This window comes from Pezoporus occidentalis, unplaced genomic scaffold (assembly GCF_034315485.1).
Source record: "Pezoporus occidentalis ecotype Australia unplaced genomic scaffold, CSIRO_AGI_Poc_V1 ctg192, whole genome shotgun sequence".
Classification (NCBI taxonomy): Eukaryota; Metazoa; Chordata; class Aves; order Psittaciformes; family Psittacidae; genus Pezoporus; species Pezoporus occidentalis.
In genome coordinates, this window is record NW_026913771.1 from 593,638 (window position 1) to 612,483 (window position 18,846).

Here is an 18,846-nt window from a genome sequence, read left to right on the forward strand (position 1 = left end):
AGCATGCACCTTGCTTAGATAACCCCACCGAGGCTGCCAGACTAGGAAGTGAAAAAGTGCAACGAATTCCCTTATTGTTCTTGTCACTGCAGCAACTGTTTATCTTAGCACCATGTGCTAGGCAAATCATCTTCTGTTCATGCTTTAATCTACCTAATCCAGGATGGAAAAACACTACCCAGCAAATCTTCATTGTTGGAATGTTATTTATAGCCATCCTTTTTATGAATAAAAGACCTGCTCATAAGTCAGCTGTCAGATTTCCCATTGTTATTACAGGTCCCGGTCCTGTGCGACCCTACTACTAGCAGCAGAATGGCCATACTCCTCACCTGGGAGCCCATGGCTCTTCCTAAAGGCAAGAAACACTTTCTTGGCTCTTTTTCCTAACTCAGCCCTCGCTGGATGACTTAGCAGGCTCAATGCAGCCAGCATAATGCTGCTTCACTCTGTCCAGCCCATCATGCGGGAGCACTGGGTCAAGCATCCTCCTCTTCTTGCACCCACCCAAGCACGTGGGTTGCACCCCCATGGATGGAGAGGCACATGGGGAAAGGGAAGAAGAAGCTGCACTCCCTCCTTTGCTTTCCTCAGCTGTGTCAAAACCCAGCCCCAAATGGAAAGATGAAAATGTGTCTATGACCACGAGCAAGAAGCGGTAGTGTCACTTTCCTGTACACACCTTTGTTTGTGGAACATGAAGCCTGAATTGCCACTGAATCATACACATGGAATTAAAATATTCAGATAGGAAAGCAAAGGTGACAGGAAAAAAAATTGTATACCAGATATAATATGTATAACTATAAAAATTTATATCTACTTTATCTGATATACAGATGTATATCAGATACGTCTGTATATGATACTATAATATCAGAAGCAGGAAAGTTAAGAAAAAGTATCATTAAAAAATAAAGAGAAAAGAAGCCAAACCAACCAAGCAAACAGCAGAAAAAGGTGTCCTTTCTGGTAATTCACAAAGGGCAAAAGCATATATGAGGAAGGTGCTGGTTTGTCACCTAAGAAACATTCCCTGTTACTGCACACAGCAGTCCCCTTTTCCAGTCTCCAATCTCCTCCATCGCTGAGCTGCTGTTTGGAGGGTGGTGGGGTAGGGAGTGGGGGCGAGGGAGCTGGGGTTTTGTTTGTTTCATTGGAGTTTTTTGGAGCTAAACAGTAACCTTAAAGCACGCATTAATCAAATGTCCTGTGGGCTGGCAGGAAAAAAGCTGGCAGTACATAAAAATGTAGCATTTGAAGTTCCTAAAGGTGCCTAGGTTGCAGAGTATCAGGTATTCACTCCGGGCTACTTGCTTAGTGCTAGAAAACCTTATTCCTTTTGCCACTAGTTTTGTAGAAATGAATACATTTAAGCAAATCAGGAGCAGGGTAAATCTGGAGAAATTACAAAGGGGAGGAGTTCACCTTCCTGGCTATGGCTTTCAGGTCTGTCCAGGACTCCTTACTCCAGTATAAAACTGAGAGCAGAAATATGATCACATACTAAGAAGTCTAATCAATTCTGGTTTCAACACTGAGCCTATTTAAAATAGATAATGGAATTGCTGTTCCTTGTTCTGTTCTCCCTGCACCTTCTCAAGACAGAAGCAGTAGGTAAGTCCTTGTCTGCTCTTTCTAACCCCATGTACCAAGGTTACTCTTATTTATGATTTGTTTCTGAGTATCAGTACACAGCGTACAGACTCTCTAATTCTTCTATATGTCGAAGGAAGATTGTTTCATTTATTTCTCTGCCTTTTATTATTTGTGCTAAAATATCAAGCACAGATTTCTCATGAATGAACGAGTGGGTTTGGGATTTTTCACCTTTAGAGAGTCTAGTTGCCTTCCTCCTCTAAGAAAAATCAATGAGGTTTGACTTGATCTCTATAGTGAACTACATCTGTACATTTAAAAAATCAAACTTCTATGAACCTCTTACACCTTCAAGTAGCTTGGTTTAGTTTTCTACTCATATTGCTTTGCTGTTTATGATAGAAGATGAAAATCTTACGGTTGCCCACTGAGAGAAAAAGAACAATATGTCTTTGCTGCTGCATTAGCTCAGCACATCCATCTATTTTTGCAGCCTGTGCACTATGTACATAAGTACACTATGCACTTACGATGCCTGGATTAAATAACGGTCTATAATTAGTATTGAAAAATGCAGAGGGTATTTTTATGCTTCTATTTGATCAGCAATGCTATAACATAGACTAAACCCCCTTCCCTATGTAAATATCAGCACACAGCCTCAAAATTAAAGATAAACACTGCAGTTCCTAAAGGTAATGAAGGATCTATTGTTTGCACTAAAATAGACTAGACTGCATTAAGGAAAAAAAAGAGATACAATATTATCAGTGGTATCAGAGGGAAGCACTGCACCAAGAGCCTATTAAAGAGACACAGTTTTAAAGCAGATCAAGATTCAGTTGTCAGACTTAAAGTAACAGCGGTCTGAGGTGCTCAGAAAGTGCCTTAAGGAGCACAGCCTCAGCCCTGGGGAAGCAGGGGTGGGGGGTCCCTTCCATGTTCTATTTCTCTGGTTTTAATTAACTTGCCATACCCACGACACTGTAGCTTGCCTTTTCCAGGTTCTTACCTGATGGTTCAAATACCTCCCCTCTTCTTCAGTCTGTATGCTGTAGGTATTCTCTCCCCAGAGGCTTCCCCCATGGGGGACAGGTAAACAGAAACACAACGAACCTTTGCTTTTCCAAAGTCCACAACTAGTGTTTGCTTGCTATTGATTACTGACTGATCAACGCTTTGCTCAGTTTACTGCTCTAGGAAGGGATTTATTACAGGATCTCGAAAGGCTTATTTAGAAATCCTTTATGGGCTTTATTGGATTAGCGGTGATAATTAATGCCCGAGCAGACGGAAGTGAGATAAGGAATGGATGTAACAAGTTTTTGTTGCTTTTTTCCCCCAACCATGATCATTTCCACTTTCTCCCCTGAATGCAGAGGAAACAACACAGTCATTAACACGCATGAAACCGGCTCTCGCCCCAGCCTTCTTATGCAAACCTTTTCCTGAGGCAGAAGTTTCACAGGATACATTATGCTGAGTTAAAGGCTAAGCAGTTTTCAAGAAACCTCAACTTTTGCGAATCAGCCTAATTGATTTTTTGTCATACTTGGACGGGATCCTGTTTGAAAGCAAGCCTTTCGTTTCTATCTTGTCACTTCTCAGAGCTAGCTTGAGCAATATCCCCTTACCAGCTCATCTAACAGACCTCCACCAGGGCTGGTTTTCCAATCTGGGCAGCCTCATAATTCACTGCACTTAAATAGTAAATATAACTGTTTATCTTTCAAATCGCTTTCAGCTTTGATCTGTCTCACTATCACAGCTCCTCTGTTATAAAATTATTACTGACAGTCCTTACAGGGCTTTATAAGGAAGCAAGCTTCATTATCCCCATTCCATAGAAGGGAAACTGAGGCACATTGCTGCAGCCACCTGCCCAGAGATCAAGCAGCAGCAGGAAGAGAAACCATCTAGCTTGAACCCTCATCCAGCATCTCATCCATTGACTTATACGGGTCTCAGCATATTCCATTAATAGCTGCACTGATGCACCTCAAATGGCTTGCTTGATTCCTTTAAGAGATCAATGACCCGCTGGTACTGCTATTAGAAGAGAGGCAGAATGTCTGCAATATTCCAAACCTTTTGAGAAAGAGGTTTTCTTAATGGCAGATTCAGTCTAGGGCCATTCAGAGAACAACAGTTGCAGAGGACAGTAATAAATCTCCATCTAGAAGCCTTGTGGCAGGGTGACAGCAAGCTCCAAGTGTTACTGATAAAAACGTTCTTTAAGAGGAACAGGATGAACTCCAGCATGTTTGAACCTTTTTCATAGCCATGATAAGGCATTTTCCCACAGTCCCTGCTCTTCTGCTCCAAGGACTGATGCATGATAGAACATGATTCCTTCGATTTTCTGTATTTTTACTGACATACTTCTAACTTTCACAAACCAAAAATTCACATCCCCGTGCTGACATTGACATTGTCAGCATCAATTCTCAGTCTGATGTTTCCTCAGGGCCATTCAGACACAAGGTATAACTGGTATCTCCTGAAGTAGCATAAAACAAGATGCTGCAACTTCTTCCACTTCCAGTTCTAATGGCATAGGCTGTACACATAGTTGTATTTCAAATTAATTTTAGGGTTGGCAAAAGTGGGATGCTGGTCTCCTCAGGTGCACTCTAGGATGAAAAGTTGCTTTTTCAGTTTAAGAAAGACGAAGAAGAACGGCAAGGCAAGACCTAGCACATAGAAAGGGCAGTAATCCATAGGTGCTTTAGGAGCTATGGATTGCCTGAATTTCACTCCCTCCACCCACATAATCTGGCACATGATTAAATATAACTGACAACCTATCACTGACATTATCTCACAGCAGTTACCTCAGTTATCTCAGCTTGATCTCAAGTTATGATCTTTGTGCAGGATACTTTGCTTTGGGCTTCCTCCTTTTCCTTCCTTGTAATAATTCAAGCTGCAGAAATAGATTTAGAGGCTTATCTGAGTCTGCCTGCCATCGTCCATACATACCAGTGAATGCCACCCTTGGCAGATCCACTGTATGCAAGAAGAAGCAAGAGCTCACATTCGTCAGGCTGCTGAGTGTGCACGGAGAGCAAGAGACATCCACTGACACTGCTCTGTGCTCTCCCCTCTCCATATAGCTGTGTAAACTGCACAAGCAGGCTCCAGGTAGCAGAGTTTTCTATCTGCATCATCTGTGCTGAACCTGTAGCAGCACTGAATACTTAATATCTTTGAAACTCTGAGGTTTTTGTACTTTCCCATTAAACACTGATCCTGCAATCAAATTTTAGCAAGCAAACTCTATAAGAGAGCCAGTTACAGTGAGCTGGGGTTTATTCACTGTCTTGCAATTGGAGGGGTTTTAAGCCCGAGAGAAGAACGAACAGAGTGCTTGCCCAGGATATCTAAAGATGAAAGTCCTGTAATCTCAGAGTACACTTACTTCTTCTCCCAGTTTGTGATAACGGCACAAAGTGGTAAGGCATTGTAACAATTTCACTCTCTCTTTGACACTAAAATTCAGCAAAAGACAGCAAAGTGCTTGTGGCAAAGCAGCAGGTGAGACAGGGAGCAGCTCTTCAGCTAGCTCTAACTGCCTGCTTCATTCTGTGGGACAGAACCAAGCCCAGCAGGCGAAGAAACAACATGGTGTATCACTGGAAGACTCCTGAAAGGCAGCTGAAAGACAGTATTAAAGTCATATATGGAATAAGCTTTGAAATGTTTTTAACACCTTACATTTCTGCAGCCTGCCAGGGGTGGCATTCAGATACAGCTGCACAAATGGGTGAATTTGTGTCATACAAGGAATGCCTCAATCCTCTTCACATTAGTCTGTATGTGAAGTTATTGAAGAAAATGTATTGTGCAGACACATCTTGCTGTAATCTGCATTCATCTGCAGATCCTGACTTCCTCTTAGAGAATTACACATACATGTGTTACAAGCCCACCTCCATCACGTATGAATCCAGTGCAGGGGCATGAGATGTGCCTCCTCCCTGCATGGCTTCTGAACTGCTGGAGAGTGATTGCATATAGCGTGCAGAGGTGAATGGCTGATGCCACAGGGGAGAGGACCCCTGCTTTGTGTCTCTATGCTGTGCCTAAGGCAGCATACATCGGTGCGATGCCTCAACAAGCATCAAGGTTCTTGAGCAGACCAAGGCTGATGCACCCAAGGATATCACAGCTCCCAAGTTCAAAAATCATTGTTCACTGGTTTGCAGCCTGCTTTGGTGACAAGCAGTGAGCGGGCAATTTTCCACGTACACGGTGGATCCAATCACATTACGAATGCTCCATTTAAGGATTGGCCTGAGTAGCGTGAGTACACTCCACTGTCATCAATTTGTATTAACTCACTGTTTAGCTGACCTCATGCAGAACTGCAACGTGCTGCATCACCTCGTCCTTCTCCAGCTTCCAAGCCAAGGTGCTTTCCTGCTGCAAGGTCCAGCTCTTCAGCTGGGTGTCTGTCTCCATGCGAACAGGCTTTTTTCCCTGTTAATGGCATTGCAGGAGATGCTTTGTTATGTTGCACAATATATCTAATGGCCTGTTACTAGCTTTTTAGTTGCATTTGCAGTCATAGGATCAGTTGTCATAAACCCAGCACAAAAGAGTACAAAAGGAAAGCCAAAAATAGCATGAATTACACTTTAAAAATACTTCAAAAGAAGAGAAATATTTCTGAATTTTATTCTTATTAAACAAAGCAAAGCAAAATACTCCACAGAAGCAAATCACCTTAGCCCTGGATACTCAGTTTTTATTAAAAGCCAGCTTCCTGCTTTGATACAGCAAATTTATGAGGACACATATATATGACAGAGGCTACAACAGTACCACAGGTCACAGCTGAGAACATTTCCCTCACTCTCTGACACAGAGGAAGTAGTTTGCAAATGTTTATAGGGCATACCTAGAATCCTCCAATCTCTGGGTTTTTCCTTCAGTTTATATGTATTACAGAGAGCTCAATTCAGCATGTGATTCATGGCTACACGTGCAGATTATAAACACTGGGCTCTGATCAGGTACGTTTACTTGTAATGCTTCACTCCTGCAATAAAGCTTATTTTCAAGGTCAGTTCCCAATAATACCTTGGAATACATACAGATGTGTGTCATTATTAGAAGTTCCAGGTAAAAGTGACTAGAAGAGACGTGAATGATCACAAACACTTGTTTTGACATGGTTTGAGATACATCAATCCAGAAGCAGACATTTGGAACTGCATTCGCCTATCAAAGTAGTTGATCAGGACTTCCTGAGGATGCATAATACTTAAGAATGTATAAATAGACTTTTATGTATATATGTTCATTGTGTTCAGCAAGCTCAATTAGAAAGACAGAGCCCACTTGTTTTGATGTTGCTTTGTCTTTTGTACTAAAGATAGTAAGTTTTACACAGCAAGCTAAAAATAGAGTGAACCCAACACAAACTGAAGCTAAAAATATACCACAAGCAAAACTAGGTTTTGCCATTTTCATAGAAAAGGCCAGGCTGCAGAGCCAGTGGTTACAAGGGATTTTTGGGGTGGATTGGAAACCGGTGGGCAGTACAGCTGTAATGAGAGCTATGGCATTCAGGGCAGCCTGGGCTTTCTGAAAAGCAGCAGTGCAGCGGGAGCGCTATCAGCTGTGTGCCTCAGAAAACAATGGATTGTCAGTGAGGACATGGCTGAAAGAGGGTGACAAGAGATCTAAAGGGACAAACAAAGGAGCCAGTCAGGGACAGAGAAGGGGTTGTCAGTAAAACGTAACAGAGGATATTCTTACTGCCTCAGTACTTCAGGCTATTAGCGGCATAAAGGTCATTCACACTTCAGGAGATTAAATATAGTTAATAAAAACAGCTAACCATCAACATACAAAATCAATATGTTTCGAACCGCTTTATTGGGCAGGACAAAACCTGGTTCAGTAAGTTTTTGTGTGCAAATGGACAAATAAAAAGGGCAATTTTCAGCTAGCCTGAGTGCAACCTGTCCAATGGCACCGAGTCGGAGATGAGGGCTTCCAAGCAGCAACTCAGTAGGTCCAAGTAGGGCAGTAAGCGGGGAACAAGTAGGACAAAGAAGATTTAGGAACTTTTATGGAATTCAGGCAATCTAACCATGATCCAAAAAGGCTTAAGGGTCTTTTCCTAGATCACACAATAGCACATCGGCAAATTGCCAACAGCCTGGCTTCCAGCCAGAAGCACTGTCCTCCATCCAGCTGCGTAAGTGAACAGAAGAGGGAGTTCTCAGCTGAAGGAATTCTTTTGCCTCAAGTTCCCGAGCTAGGCTTGATAGCTAAAACAATTGAAAACATTCACAATAAAATGAAAACAAGACGTAATAGCATTGTTTTCCAGCTATTCTGGTGCTAAAAACCAGCTTTGGTCAGGAAACCAGTTGTAAATTTGACAAGGAAGAAACAGAGATAAGTAGGACTGCTTACTTGCCAAGAGAGACTCCCTAAATTTAACTGTCTTGAACCTTGGGAAGGAAGAGGAGGCCTTCAGCCTAGTTCAGCCCTACTCTAAACTAAACCCCAGTAAAGTCAAGGTGCATCACCACTTACATTGTATTATGGGTTCTTGATTTCATAGCCAGATACAGTTGATAATATAGCAATTGTTAAGGCCAGGTATATATATATACATATATACTGAATTATATTACTTCCAATAGTAACAACAGTGCAAATGTCTCTATTTAATGCCAATTAGGCAAGGAGCTTTTGGAACTCTTGTCTAGCATCTAACACTATGCTGAGCAAGGTATGAATGCTCATGGCTCGATTCACGCATACCAGCAAGAAGTAAGCTGTGAAACTCTCCAGGGCAGCTCATATCACAGCAGTGGTTTCAGCAACTCAACTACAGACTGAACAAAAAACCTCAAACCACAAAACCCTCCCCTTTCTGCTGCTTTTCTCCAGGCAATAAAAGAAACAACAGGAAAAGGAATGGGGGAGCTGAGGTTTGATGGGAAGAACAGCCAGGTGAGAGGACTGCAGGGTGGGATCAGAGATGTGCAGGGTCCCCGTAAGAAATGGGTTTCAGAGAAAGAGAGATGAGGAGCTCTGGGGTGGAAACAGTGGAAAGGTGAAGGGCATATCAGGAGATGGGACAGAGGATGGATGAAGGAAGAACAGAAATTACAGATTATGAAGGAAATATTTGACTGCTGTAAACATCAAGGAGGGAAAAGAATTGCTTAGGGTGGTTCAGTGATATTTCTAGGAGCGATGGGATGCAGATAAGCAAGTGGAAAATATAAGCTCTTCAACAGGAAGCATTTCCTGACAGTGGAGGCTAATAGACTGTGGAGAAGTCTCCTAAGGGAAGTGGTAGGAGCCGCTCAGACAATTAAAACTAGACTAGACAACATACCTTAGGGCATAATCATGCCTAAGACCACAGACAACTGACTGGATGTGACAAGTACCTTTCCTTCGTGCTTCAGAAATAAAGCCATAAAGCCCGGGGGGGAAAGGAGCACTGTAAATACAAGCTCTCTATATGCACGGAGGAATCTCACCTGACACAAACAAATCCAAATCCTTGCAAGTGAAACAGTTTGATTCCTCCTGAGCAGCATCTGCAGAGAAGATCCTGCTCTCTGATGTTATATTACCACCAATCAGAAGAAAAATCCCTTTCCTAATGAACATTAAATCATTGTTTGCATTCTGCAATGTTTAATTAGCTCACTTATTAAAATTTAACCTTTTTCTTATGAACTGCTGAATTTATAACCTGTTCTACTTCACTGATACCATCCCACCTTCTAAACCACAACTGTGATAAGTGCTTGATAGAAAACACTTCATTTTTGTTAGTTTGTAGACATTAGGAACTTTGCAGGAAGCTCACGGAGATCAGACACCAATCATTGGGTGCACGCTGCATTTGACAGAAGGGAAGAATACTCCCAGTGCTGGGTGCAAGGCAGCAGTGGCCACCTGAAGGCTGGATTCTTTATCTTTAATTTTTTAAACTCTTTCTCCCCATCGTCTTACCATTCAGGCTGAAGCATTTTGAGCGTGGTTATGCTTCAGTCTCCTGAGGCATGAGCCTGCTGAACACCTACCAGCTAGTAAAAAGTCAGCTTTGCTTTGTTTGAGAAGGGCTGGACCCAGACACAGCAATGAAAGGCTCCATAACCCACTTCCATTTCATTCCTCTGGTACAGAGACACCACGTCAGGACCACTAACAATGTGATTTGGTGGTATTTACCTTCCCTCGGTGGTTCCTGTGGTTGTCTTTGATTTTCAGGGTTCTGTGGTCATGGTCCACAACCTTGCACCCAATGAACTCGTTGCACTTACTCCTAACTGTGAATCATATTGACCGGAAAATCTGATTTGCATTACAGTAATGCTTTGATGTCTAAGTCACGATCACACTCCCATTGTGCAAGGCACTGTACAAGCCCAGAACAGCAGACCTTGTTCCAAGAAGTTATAGTAAACAGAGCAGAATACCTCCATCGACCTTGATTCCTCACCTGAGGACTTTCGTCCCTGGTTTAACTCACACCCCAGCGACTTTGAGACCAGATCTTTGCTGGTAACTCTCCTCTCATGCTGCATATATGCTGCCACCTTGCAATATTTGCATCCAGGTTGCTCCTGCAGAGCAGCACTTTTGTTCCTGAAGGTTCATGAACATATAACTCACAAAGAAAGAGCACTCCCAATCACAGGGTGCTGGTGCAGCTATTGTTAAAGCACACACTGACCACTCGTCTAGAGCAGTTGCCAAAAACATGTCTGTAGTCATTCACCCATGCAAACACTAACACGTATGAAACAGAACCAAGCGCTGTGAAGATTGGCTTACCTGGCATTTGTTAGGCATTTATGGATTAGAACAGTGACTTGGTGACATTCTGTGCTTGGAACTTGTGGTCATTCCCCAGTGGAGATGAGAAACTGCTCCGCTCTGTGCTGCTGGAGGTCTGGCCTCTGTCTTGTGTACCCAGGCCTGAGAAAATGCAACAATCCATTTGAGAAATGGCAGGTCCGAAGGCTGAGTTTTGGTTGTGTTTAGAAGTGAGTCAAAAACTAAATCCTTGTCAAAACCAGTTTTCTGGTCATTACAAAACATTAATGGCCCAACAACGTAGAAATCAGTGCACTTACATCACAAATGTAGCGATGCTCTTTACCTTTCTTCTCAGTAGCGCTAAATGTTTGCTAAACCAGAAAGAGTCAACATTATTCAGAGTTTTCAGCATAAATTTTTGTGAGAGATGAACTGAAACAGCATTATTTTATATATTTATTTAGAATTAAAATATTAAAACAGTAAAACTATAAATTAAATTTAATATATTATTATATTAGATATATTATATTAATTTTATATATTTAATATATTATATTCAGGCTACAAACTCACCCAAGTGTCCCTCAGTTGTTAAAGCTAGTCACATTTGCTATCTACTTATAGCTGCTAAATACTGACTAGATGGATGGTATTGCTGTGCTACTGATATGAAGGCGTTAGAAGCAGTTATGAACCTTCCAGCAGACGTGTTATAAAAGATCACAAATTATGGCAATTAGCAATCAAATGACAGGTCTTCTCCATAATAACCCCTAGAATTGATTAGCCATTGGTTAAAATGTCTATAATTCACAAACCATAGGCCAACAGAACCTGTAGTATTAATCATGATTAAAAGAGGGTTTGAATTGTTATGGATTAAACAGAAAAGAGGACTGCTCCTGTTAAAGTCCGTTTGAACGTTGTAACTGTCATGAACAGCCACTGAAGCATAGATCTAATAGTCCTTACTTTCCTGACCAGATACTTCAGTTAAATCAGCTCTTCCTCTGAATTTCATTTTCTTCTGACAATGAAAAAGTAACATTAAGATGTTCTATTGAAGAATTCTGCAGCCATCAGTGTGGTTTCACAGCTCAGCTGAATTAAAGATTCTTCATGTCTTTTGGGAAATGAGACCCTGCATTCCCCAAAATTCCTTATTGCACCAAGTCGTTTTTAAAATAGTTTCTGGAACAGTGAGGGAAGTCATCCTGCATACGTGAATTTACAAGTATGCGGAAGGATGGCAAGTGCAGAGCTGATGTAAGGAAATTTATTTAACACTGCATATATTCAGATGTGGAACTTTTGCCTCAAGGAGCTACCAAAGCCAAGGTTTCAAACCCACATTATTCGGAACTGCAACCTAGCTAGCGTTCTAACACTTCCTGCTAGTTTTTGGAAGGAATACTAACAGGTATACACTGATGCATTAAAGACAGGAGATCCAGAGAGAGGCCAGAGCTACTCACTGCAGGATTCTGATGCTTTCATCTGGATTATTTGATGCTAAAACCCAGCTAGACTCACCGGATGGTGTGCTTCATACTGCTAAGAAATCTCTAGCAACTGAAGATGTCTTTCCAGCTGGAGCACTCACCTCTTACCAGCCATTGGTTATGTATTTATGAAATGAAACATCTTTCTCTAATAGAATCGGGCAGACAATACCAAGACATTGTCAAAGCTCTGTGCCCGGTCATCACTGTGTCAGCATCACAAGTTACAAATCCATTCCCATCTGCAGCTTTCCATTCATCTGATTTTTAACACCTGATGGTTCTATTTTCTTTGTAGTTGGACACCACTGGTGCTATCAGTCACAGAAGTGCGCACAGCCGTCCTGCGAAGGTACTGCTCAACAGTTCATTTTCCCAGTCCCGTTAGTGTTTGGATTCTTCTCTTTTGCAAAGGGCTTCTTGATAGAAATAATGCAAAAATTCACACAACTCCTCATTTAACGCTGCATGATCATGTTAAATGTAAATGTAAGTGCTATAGAGGGTACCTAAAGAATGGCATTTTGAAGATAGCAGTGTTTTGGGCTAAATATTAATTTTGTTTCAACCACGGATGATGCTACAAAGTATTTCTATTTTAAAACCCTATGACCTATGAGTATTTTAAATCCACAAAAATAACATGCTAAGAAAGGTGCTGGATTGCATTCCAACATACAAAGACCTTTTCTTCAAAGATGTTCCCAATTTCCCAAGCAAGAGCAAATTGACTGTTGGGTGATTTGGGGTTATCAAGGATTTGCTGTCTACAGAAAGAAATTCTTTTCTTCATCCTTACGCAGCTCCTCAAGAATGGTATCTAACAGATGCCGTCTGCAAAGGGAACAAACAGTCACCTGTCAATATTGTCACCAAAAATGTCACCTATGACAAAAACCTTAAGCCACTGAATTTTGAAGGGTATGATGTGAAGGGGTCTTCGAAATGGAACATAGAAAACAATGGACATACAGGCAAGTACTGTCAAATATGTTGTCATGGGATTTATTTGTTCCTCTTCTTGGGACCATGCATTCACCGTGGGCAAGGTTAGATATAACTACTGCTACTTAGAAGCAAGTAAGCCGAATTAAGAGAGCACCCCTGTATTTCAGAAGTTAAACATTCAGAATACCTTCTGATCCAAGGCTTTCTGGGAACTTTGTGGGAATTACCTGGTTTTGGGGTTCCGGACATGGTCCTTGAGTATCTCAGCAGAAAGCGGCTCTGTGCATGTGCAGAAACAGAACTCAAGATGTTTAGGGAACCTCTAAATCAAACAACCTCTAGGAACAGAGGTGGGTAGGTGTAGGGGTTCAGGACAACGGGTTTGGCAGAGGTTTCTACTGAATGCTCCTATAGGTTTCATTTCTGTGCTTGACCTGTTTGACCCTTGCTTCCACACAAAGGAGAGCTCTGCTGAAGAACACGATCTGGGAAAGCCATTCAACTAGTGGCTCACAACATGTGTGTCCTGCTAGGTCTTTAATAACGAGCTCAAATCTCCTTAGATTTCACCCCGTTTTCTCTGCACTCAGAAGTAATCCAATGGGAGTTTGCTGATTCAGTAAACAGTGATTCAGTGAACAGCATATCAGTAAACAGTGAATCAGTGAACAGTGATTTAGAGCTGTTTTACTTCCTCCACTTCTCTTCAGTAAAAGCAATACTAATGATGGCACTTCAACAATATTATACTGAATTACTTCAACTTTAGAAATAAATCTGTTATCCTTTTTTTTTTTTTCCTTTTTAACATTATCTATATATAAAATCTACCTATGCCCCATCCTGGAAATGTTTAAGGCCAGGTTGGACGGGCTTGGAGCTACCTAGCCTAGTGGAAGGTGTCCCTGCTCGGGGCAGGGAGTGGGAACTGAATGAGCTTTAAGGTCTCTCTCAACCCAAATCAGTCTGGGATTCTGGGATTCTATGATTCTATAAGTGTTCTTAAGATCTTTGATGGTTTGGGGTTTTTAACTGCTAAATCCCTAAAATGGAAAGCTGCAAATGGCAAATATTTCCTTATTGTAAAATAGAAAGGGAAGAAGGCAAACAGCTGGGTAGGTTTTCACGGCCAGAGATTCTAGTTTAAAACATCAGTAGCTTGACAGACCATAAGAAAAATACATATCTTGACTTTTCACTAGTGTATGGGTTAATGGCTTTTCCATTATAGAATGATATTCTAGAATCTCCCCATTACAGTGGCTGTGCATAGAAATCTCTTTCACACAACACTTCGCATTCATAAGGATGGGTCAGATCTCTCGTCTTTTACAGCCATGCAAAAGAATTAGTTTTGCAGTCTGGGCTTTTAAAATTTCTTCCTTTTGAGGGCAACCAATTCCTGTGCTAAAATGAGTACAAAACTGGAATTGCTATTGCTTAAACTACAGCTGCAATTAGAAGCTCTGCGTGAGATTAGACTGCCATTATGGTCTGTGATGTGCAGACAGCAAAGGTCAGTGTCTCCAAGGTCTACAATCTAAATAAACAAAGCCCACAAAGATATGTTACTCATCCATTTACAGATAAAAAAGAAAACTGACTCACACAGGCTTCCAGTTCATTTGGAATTCAGAACAGAAATGAAATCTCTGGGGCTTCGATCCAGGTTAAAGCAGTCTTTCCTATGGAAAGAGAAGTACTGTGCTTAATGTAGAAGTCTAAACATTACAAAATACATCACAAATGTCGCAAGCGCAGGAAGTGATGGCAATTTATAACTAGAAAATTAGCTCCTAAGAAAATGTTGTTTTGCTGTTAACAACAGATCAAGCATCACATCAAATAGATGTAATGACTTAGATGCTTAGGCTGAAGTTGCAACACTACTCTAAAATAGATGAGAGTATCTTTACACCTTGACTAGAACAAATGTTACAGTGCAGACAATAGAAGATAGGAAGATGCTTAAAAATCAAATAAACCATGGTCAAGATGACTTTTAAGAATACTTTAACATAGGGTGTTCCCCTAGACAATAAAATGAAAGAATATAGGGTCTTCTGAAAGGTCTGAGTAGTTCTTACTCCTGGGGTTATAATGACAGTGAACAAATCCCCTCAGTGCAATCAAGCAAAGACAGTCCATTACCCTGGTTTCTTCCAAATGCGAGTAGCTGATGATATGCCAAAAGATGCTGTAAAATCCTATAAATCCCTTCCCCTGGAACAACCCAAAGAAGCTCTCTGTCCTTTTCCTCCATTTTACAAAGGGAAACAAGTATCATCAAATTTATTGTATTTATTCAAATGAAGTAATGGGTAGCTCAGCTCTCCAGCAAGTAAGGTTCTACACAGGTCATTCAAGTCCACAGGGCTAATCCTAGGTAGAAGTGGGAACAGAAGCTCCAAGTCCTATGCTATAAAGGGATGCCCAAATGCTGTTGCATGTTACTGGGAAGTGGACTATGATATTTCTCCTTTTCATCTCAAATTAATCTCAGCCAGCCTTTTGTCAGTGCTCAGCTTCTGGTGCACTCAGGACTTCAGGAGACATTTGAATCTCAAGATCATACATCCCTCTACTCTCCTGTACTATTAACGTGTGATCTCTTTGGATTTTTTTTAACAACCTATTTGTTTTCCCCAGTTAAAGTAACATTAAGCACATCCCCTAAAATTGGAGGTGGAGGTCTGGGAAGAAAATACAAGGCGATAGAATTTCATTTGCACTGGGGAGCCCCCGGTGTGCAGCGATACCTTCCTGGGTCAGAGCACAGCATAGATGGAGAAAAACAAGCCATGGAGGTAGGTGAGACTGGTTTTGGATTGCTGCTTTTACTCAAGAACTTTGGCTATGTAAGATACTGCTGCACAAAAACCATTGGCTAGCTCTCCTATGAAACCCCAACAGTAGAAATAAAGAACTGAGGACGCCTTGTTTGCTAAACAAGTGACAACATCAGGACTCACGCTACTTTTGCATAGCAAAGGCACAGGACAGATGATAAATCTGGAGTTATATTGCCTTTTGGGAGGAGAAACATTTCAAAGTCTATACAGTCTGATTACACTCTCAGGCTGCTTATCCAGATTATATATTAATTTCTGGGACTGCAGCCATGAGTTGACCTGTGCAACCAAAAAAATTTATTCTCTTCGAGGCAAGACAAAGTGCCAGTGCTGATACACATGGATTAGTGGAAGAAAACGACCCCCTTTCAAACCACGATGTAAAAATCCATGAAGCCGTTGTTGATGAATGCTAGCTTCAAATTACAGTCCATTTACTGCTAGCTCCTGCCTCAGGCCAAGGACTTTGAGCTGCTGGTTCCCAGCCTGTGACCAGCCAAGCAGCTCAGGCCCTGCTGCAGCACAGGTGCAAAGAAGCAGCCAGGCTGCCTTTCCACCACTGAACTGTAGAGGAAAATGAACAATAAATGGCCTTTACTGTTGGGTTACAGCTTCATATTGTCCACATAAGAGAAGATGTTGCGGATGTAACAGAAGCGAAGAAAACCGAGGATGGTGTGGCTGTGCTGGCCTTCTTTGTAAAGGTATGTCACCAGTTTTGTAATTGCCCATCTCAAATATACCAGCAATTTGGCTGAGTCATCAATTGTGTTAACGTTATGGTAATCCAAGACCTTGGTCTCTCTATCTTCTGCAGGCATTCAGGACAAGCACTTAATTCCTTTACCCTTTTCTGCATTCATCTTGCTGTTATCTTTCAGCTTCATGGTTCTTTTCTGTCTTATTCGCAATTCAAAGCAACCAGTTGTTGAGAAATGTGTGATTTGGAATCAACATATTTCCATTTCAGGTTGAAGAAGAAAATAAAAACTATGAAACTCTAGTAAATGAATTAGAGAATATTAAATACAAAGGTAAGACACTTCTGTTTGTTGGTCAAAACACAACAGGTATTTATTTTGAGCAGTTCATGGTCCAATCCTGTCATACCTACAGTAGATATTGCTACTTGAAAGTCAGAGCCAAAAGATAGAAGTTTGTCAAGCACTCAGAGCATCACAGATGGAGAAAATCTCGTTCTCCATGTTTGCAGTGAAGAACCACCCCCCCTCCCCGCACTGGGCCACAATGAGTCCTCCTGCTTCTGCAGAAGGAAACAAAGTGAGAAGCGAATCACGCAGAGTGCTGACAGAGCTGTGTGTGAGATGTGCTCCTGCAGTGGGCACTCGGGGATTTCAGCTCAGTGTGGCTGCCCCGGGTCTCGTGGGGAGCACGTGTGGGGATGGGGCTTTATGCAGCCGTAAGTACCAGCCACAGGTGAAGACAAAGATGAACAACAGCCAGAGCTGTGCTTGTTACAAGAGACATTTCCATGTGGTTTGTCTAGGGCAAACGGCACAGATGGACCCTTTGCCGCTGAGCTCTCTTCTCCCACCTGAGAAAGACCTTGGCAGGTACTATCGGTATGAGGGCTCCCTCACCACTCCTGACTGCTATGAGGGTGTCATCTGGACCATATTTGAGAAGCCAGTTGAGCTCAGTGTTTCTCAGGTAAGGCACAGAAGGGTAGCCTGGAAGATCTGCTGATGGTTGGTTGCCCTTTGGCTGCCTGCTCAGTCACACAATTTAACCCAGACTTGTTAGCTGCTCCACTGCTTTCTTCCTATGACACACACACACGTGCTTGACATTAGCCAAAACGTAGTCCCTCGTGACAGCTTTTCGACCCTATTAAATCATCCCTCAAAAAATGGCAGGAAAGGGGAAGGAAGGGGAAATGACGATGTGAAAAGAAAGCCAAAGAAATCCCACAGGTAAACACCTAGCCGAGTGCTTCAGCAGCAGCACTTCCACTGCTGTCATCTGCTCACTCCCAAGTCCCACTTCTTTTCTCCTAGTGGTGTAAATATCAGAACAGAATACTTCAAAATGCAAACTTTGAGTCTATCAGCATCAGCTTTAAGCAATCCGTGTTTGTCCTAGAGGTTGGAACAGGAGACTGAATCATGACTGTCTCAAAAATACAGTACAGGATTAAGAAATTCGGATGTCCTGGAGTGGACTCGCAGCAGTACTACAGCCAGCACAGCCTGGCCAACAGCCAGCAGCTGTGGTTTAGTTCCTACCTGCAGTGTGCTCATAATCACTTCAGTCACATAGCAATGCTCAGCCACACACAGCCAGAAGAGCACAGTGCACAAGAGTGAGCACCTGCTCGCTCTGGGCCAGCACCATGATGCAACAGGCAGAAATTTGAGGCAAAGAAAGAAACCCTAATTCTCTTGGTGTCACTGGGATATGACGGACAAGGACAGGACTATGTGCGTCACGAGGACTGGTGTAACCAGCTCCTCGAGCTGGACAAAGCATTTGGCTCACACAGAAAGGAAGTGCCCGTGATTTCCAAGGTTAAAAGAAGTCAAGTGTTGGTGACGTCTGGCAGTAGCCTCCATCACCTTGTTTCCTGCAAGGTTTATGCATCCATACAGTTCAAAACCAGACTAAGGCACTATAGATTTATAACATCGTATTTTACAGCGTTCTATGGAAAGAGGATTTAACAATCTTTTTCTTTGATGCCTGCAGATTTCTCAGTTCTCGACACTCCACTTTGATGGGAGGAACTCAACTTACATGACTGAAAACTTCCGGCCTGTTCAGCTCCTGAACGAGCGCAAGGTGTACTGGTCCAGTGCCAGCATGCTCCTGCCTGCTGCTAAGGTTTTGACGTTGGTCCTGATGCTTACGTACATCCTGAGTTCTCTTTCCCAATGAACACTTCTTACCTCATTTTTGGAGTTGTGTTTTTTTCTGTTGTTACTGTTGTTGTTGGTTCTTTGCATCAAGTAGCCTGTCAACTCATGAATCATATCTCAATACAGAATTTAACCTTGTCTTCCTCCAGACACTAACCAAGGACTTCTGCTGCTGCTCCTATATACAATGAAACCCATTGCACTAAATCACAAGAATTCAAAGGAACTGTAAGATAAAGCTATGAAGATTCAAATTTA

General features: G+C 42.0%; 1 protein-coding gene across 1 annotated transcript; it reads left to right on the top strand.

The window, feature by feature from the left end:
* The first annotated feature begins 1,205 nt into the window (after positions 1-1,205).
* On the top strand, positions 1,206-18,624 carry CA4 (carbonic anhydrase 4). Its single transcript, XM_062617102.1, has 8 exons — positions 1,206-1,617; positions 12,211-12,264; positions 12,716-12,886; positions 15,510-15,667; positions 16,324-16,416; positions 16,683-16,746; positions 17,220-17,383; positions 18,419-18,624. Exons 1-8 carry the CDS (start codon positions 1,560-1,562, stop codon positions 18,605-18,607), a joined length of 951 nt encoding a protein of 316 aa, XP_062473086.1. The 5' UTR covers positions 1,206-1,559; the 3' UTR covers positions 18,608-18,624.
* Positions 18,625-18,846: the final 222 nt, after the last annotated feature.

Bases quoted from the DNA above. Each gene is read 5' to 3' on its own strand.
- CA4 (XM_062617102.1), top strand. From the start codon at position 1,560: ATGGAATTGCTGTTCCTTGTTCTGTTCTCCCTGCACCTTCTCAAGACA. The intron at 12,887-15,509 runs GCAAGTACTGTC...TGTTTTCCCCAG, and splicing joins AGAAAACAATGGACATACAG to TTAAAGTAACATTAAGCACA. The intron at 15,668-16,323 runs GTAGGTGAGACT...GTTGGGTTACAG, and splicing joins GAGAAAAACAAGCCATGGAG to CTTCATATTGTCCACATAAG.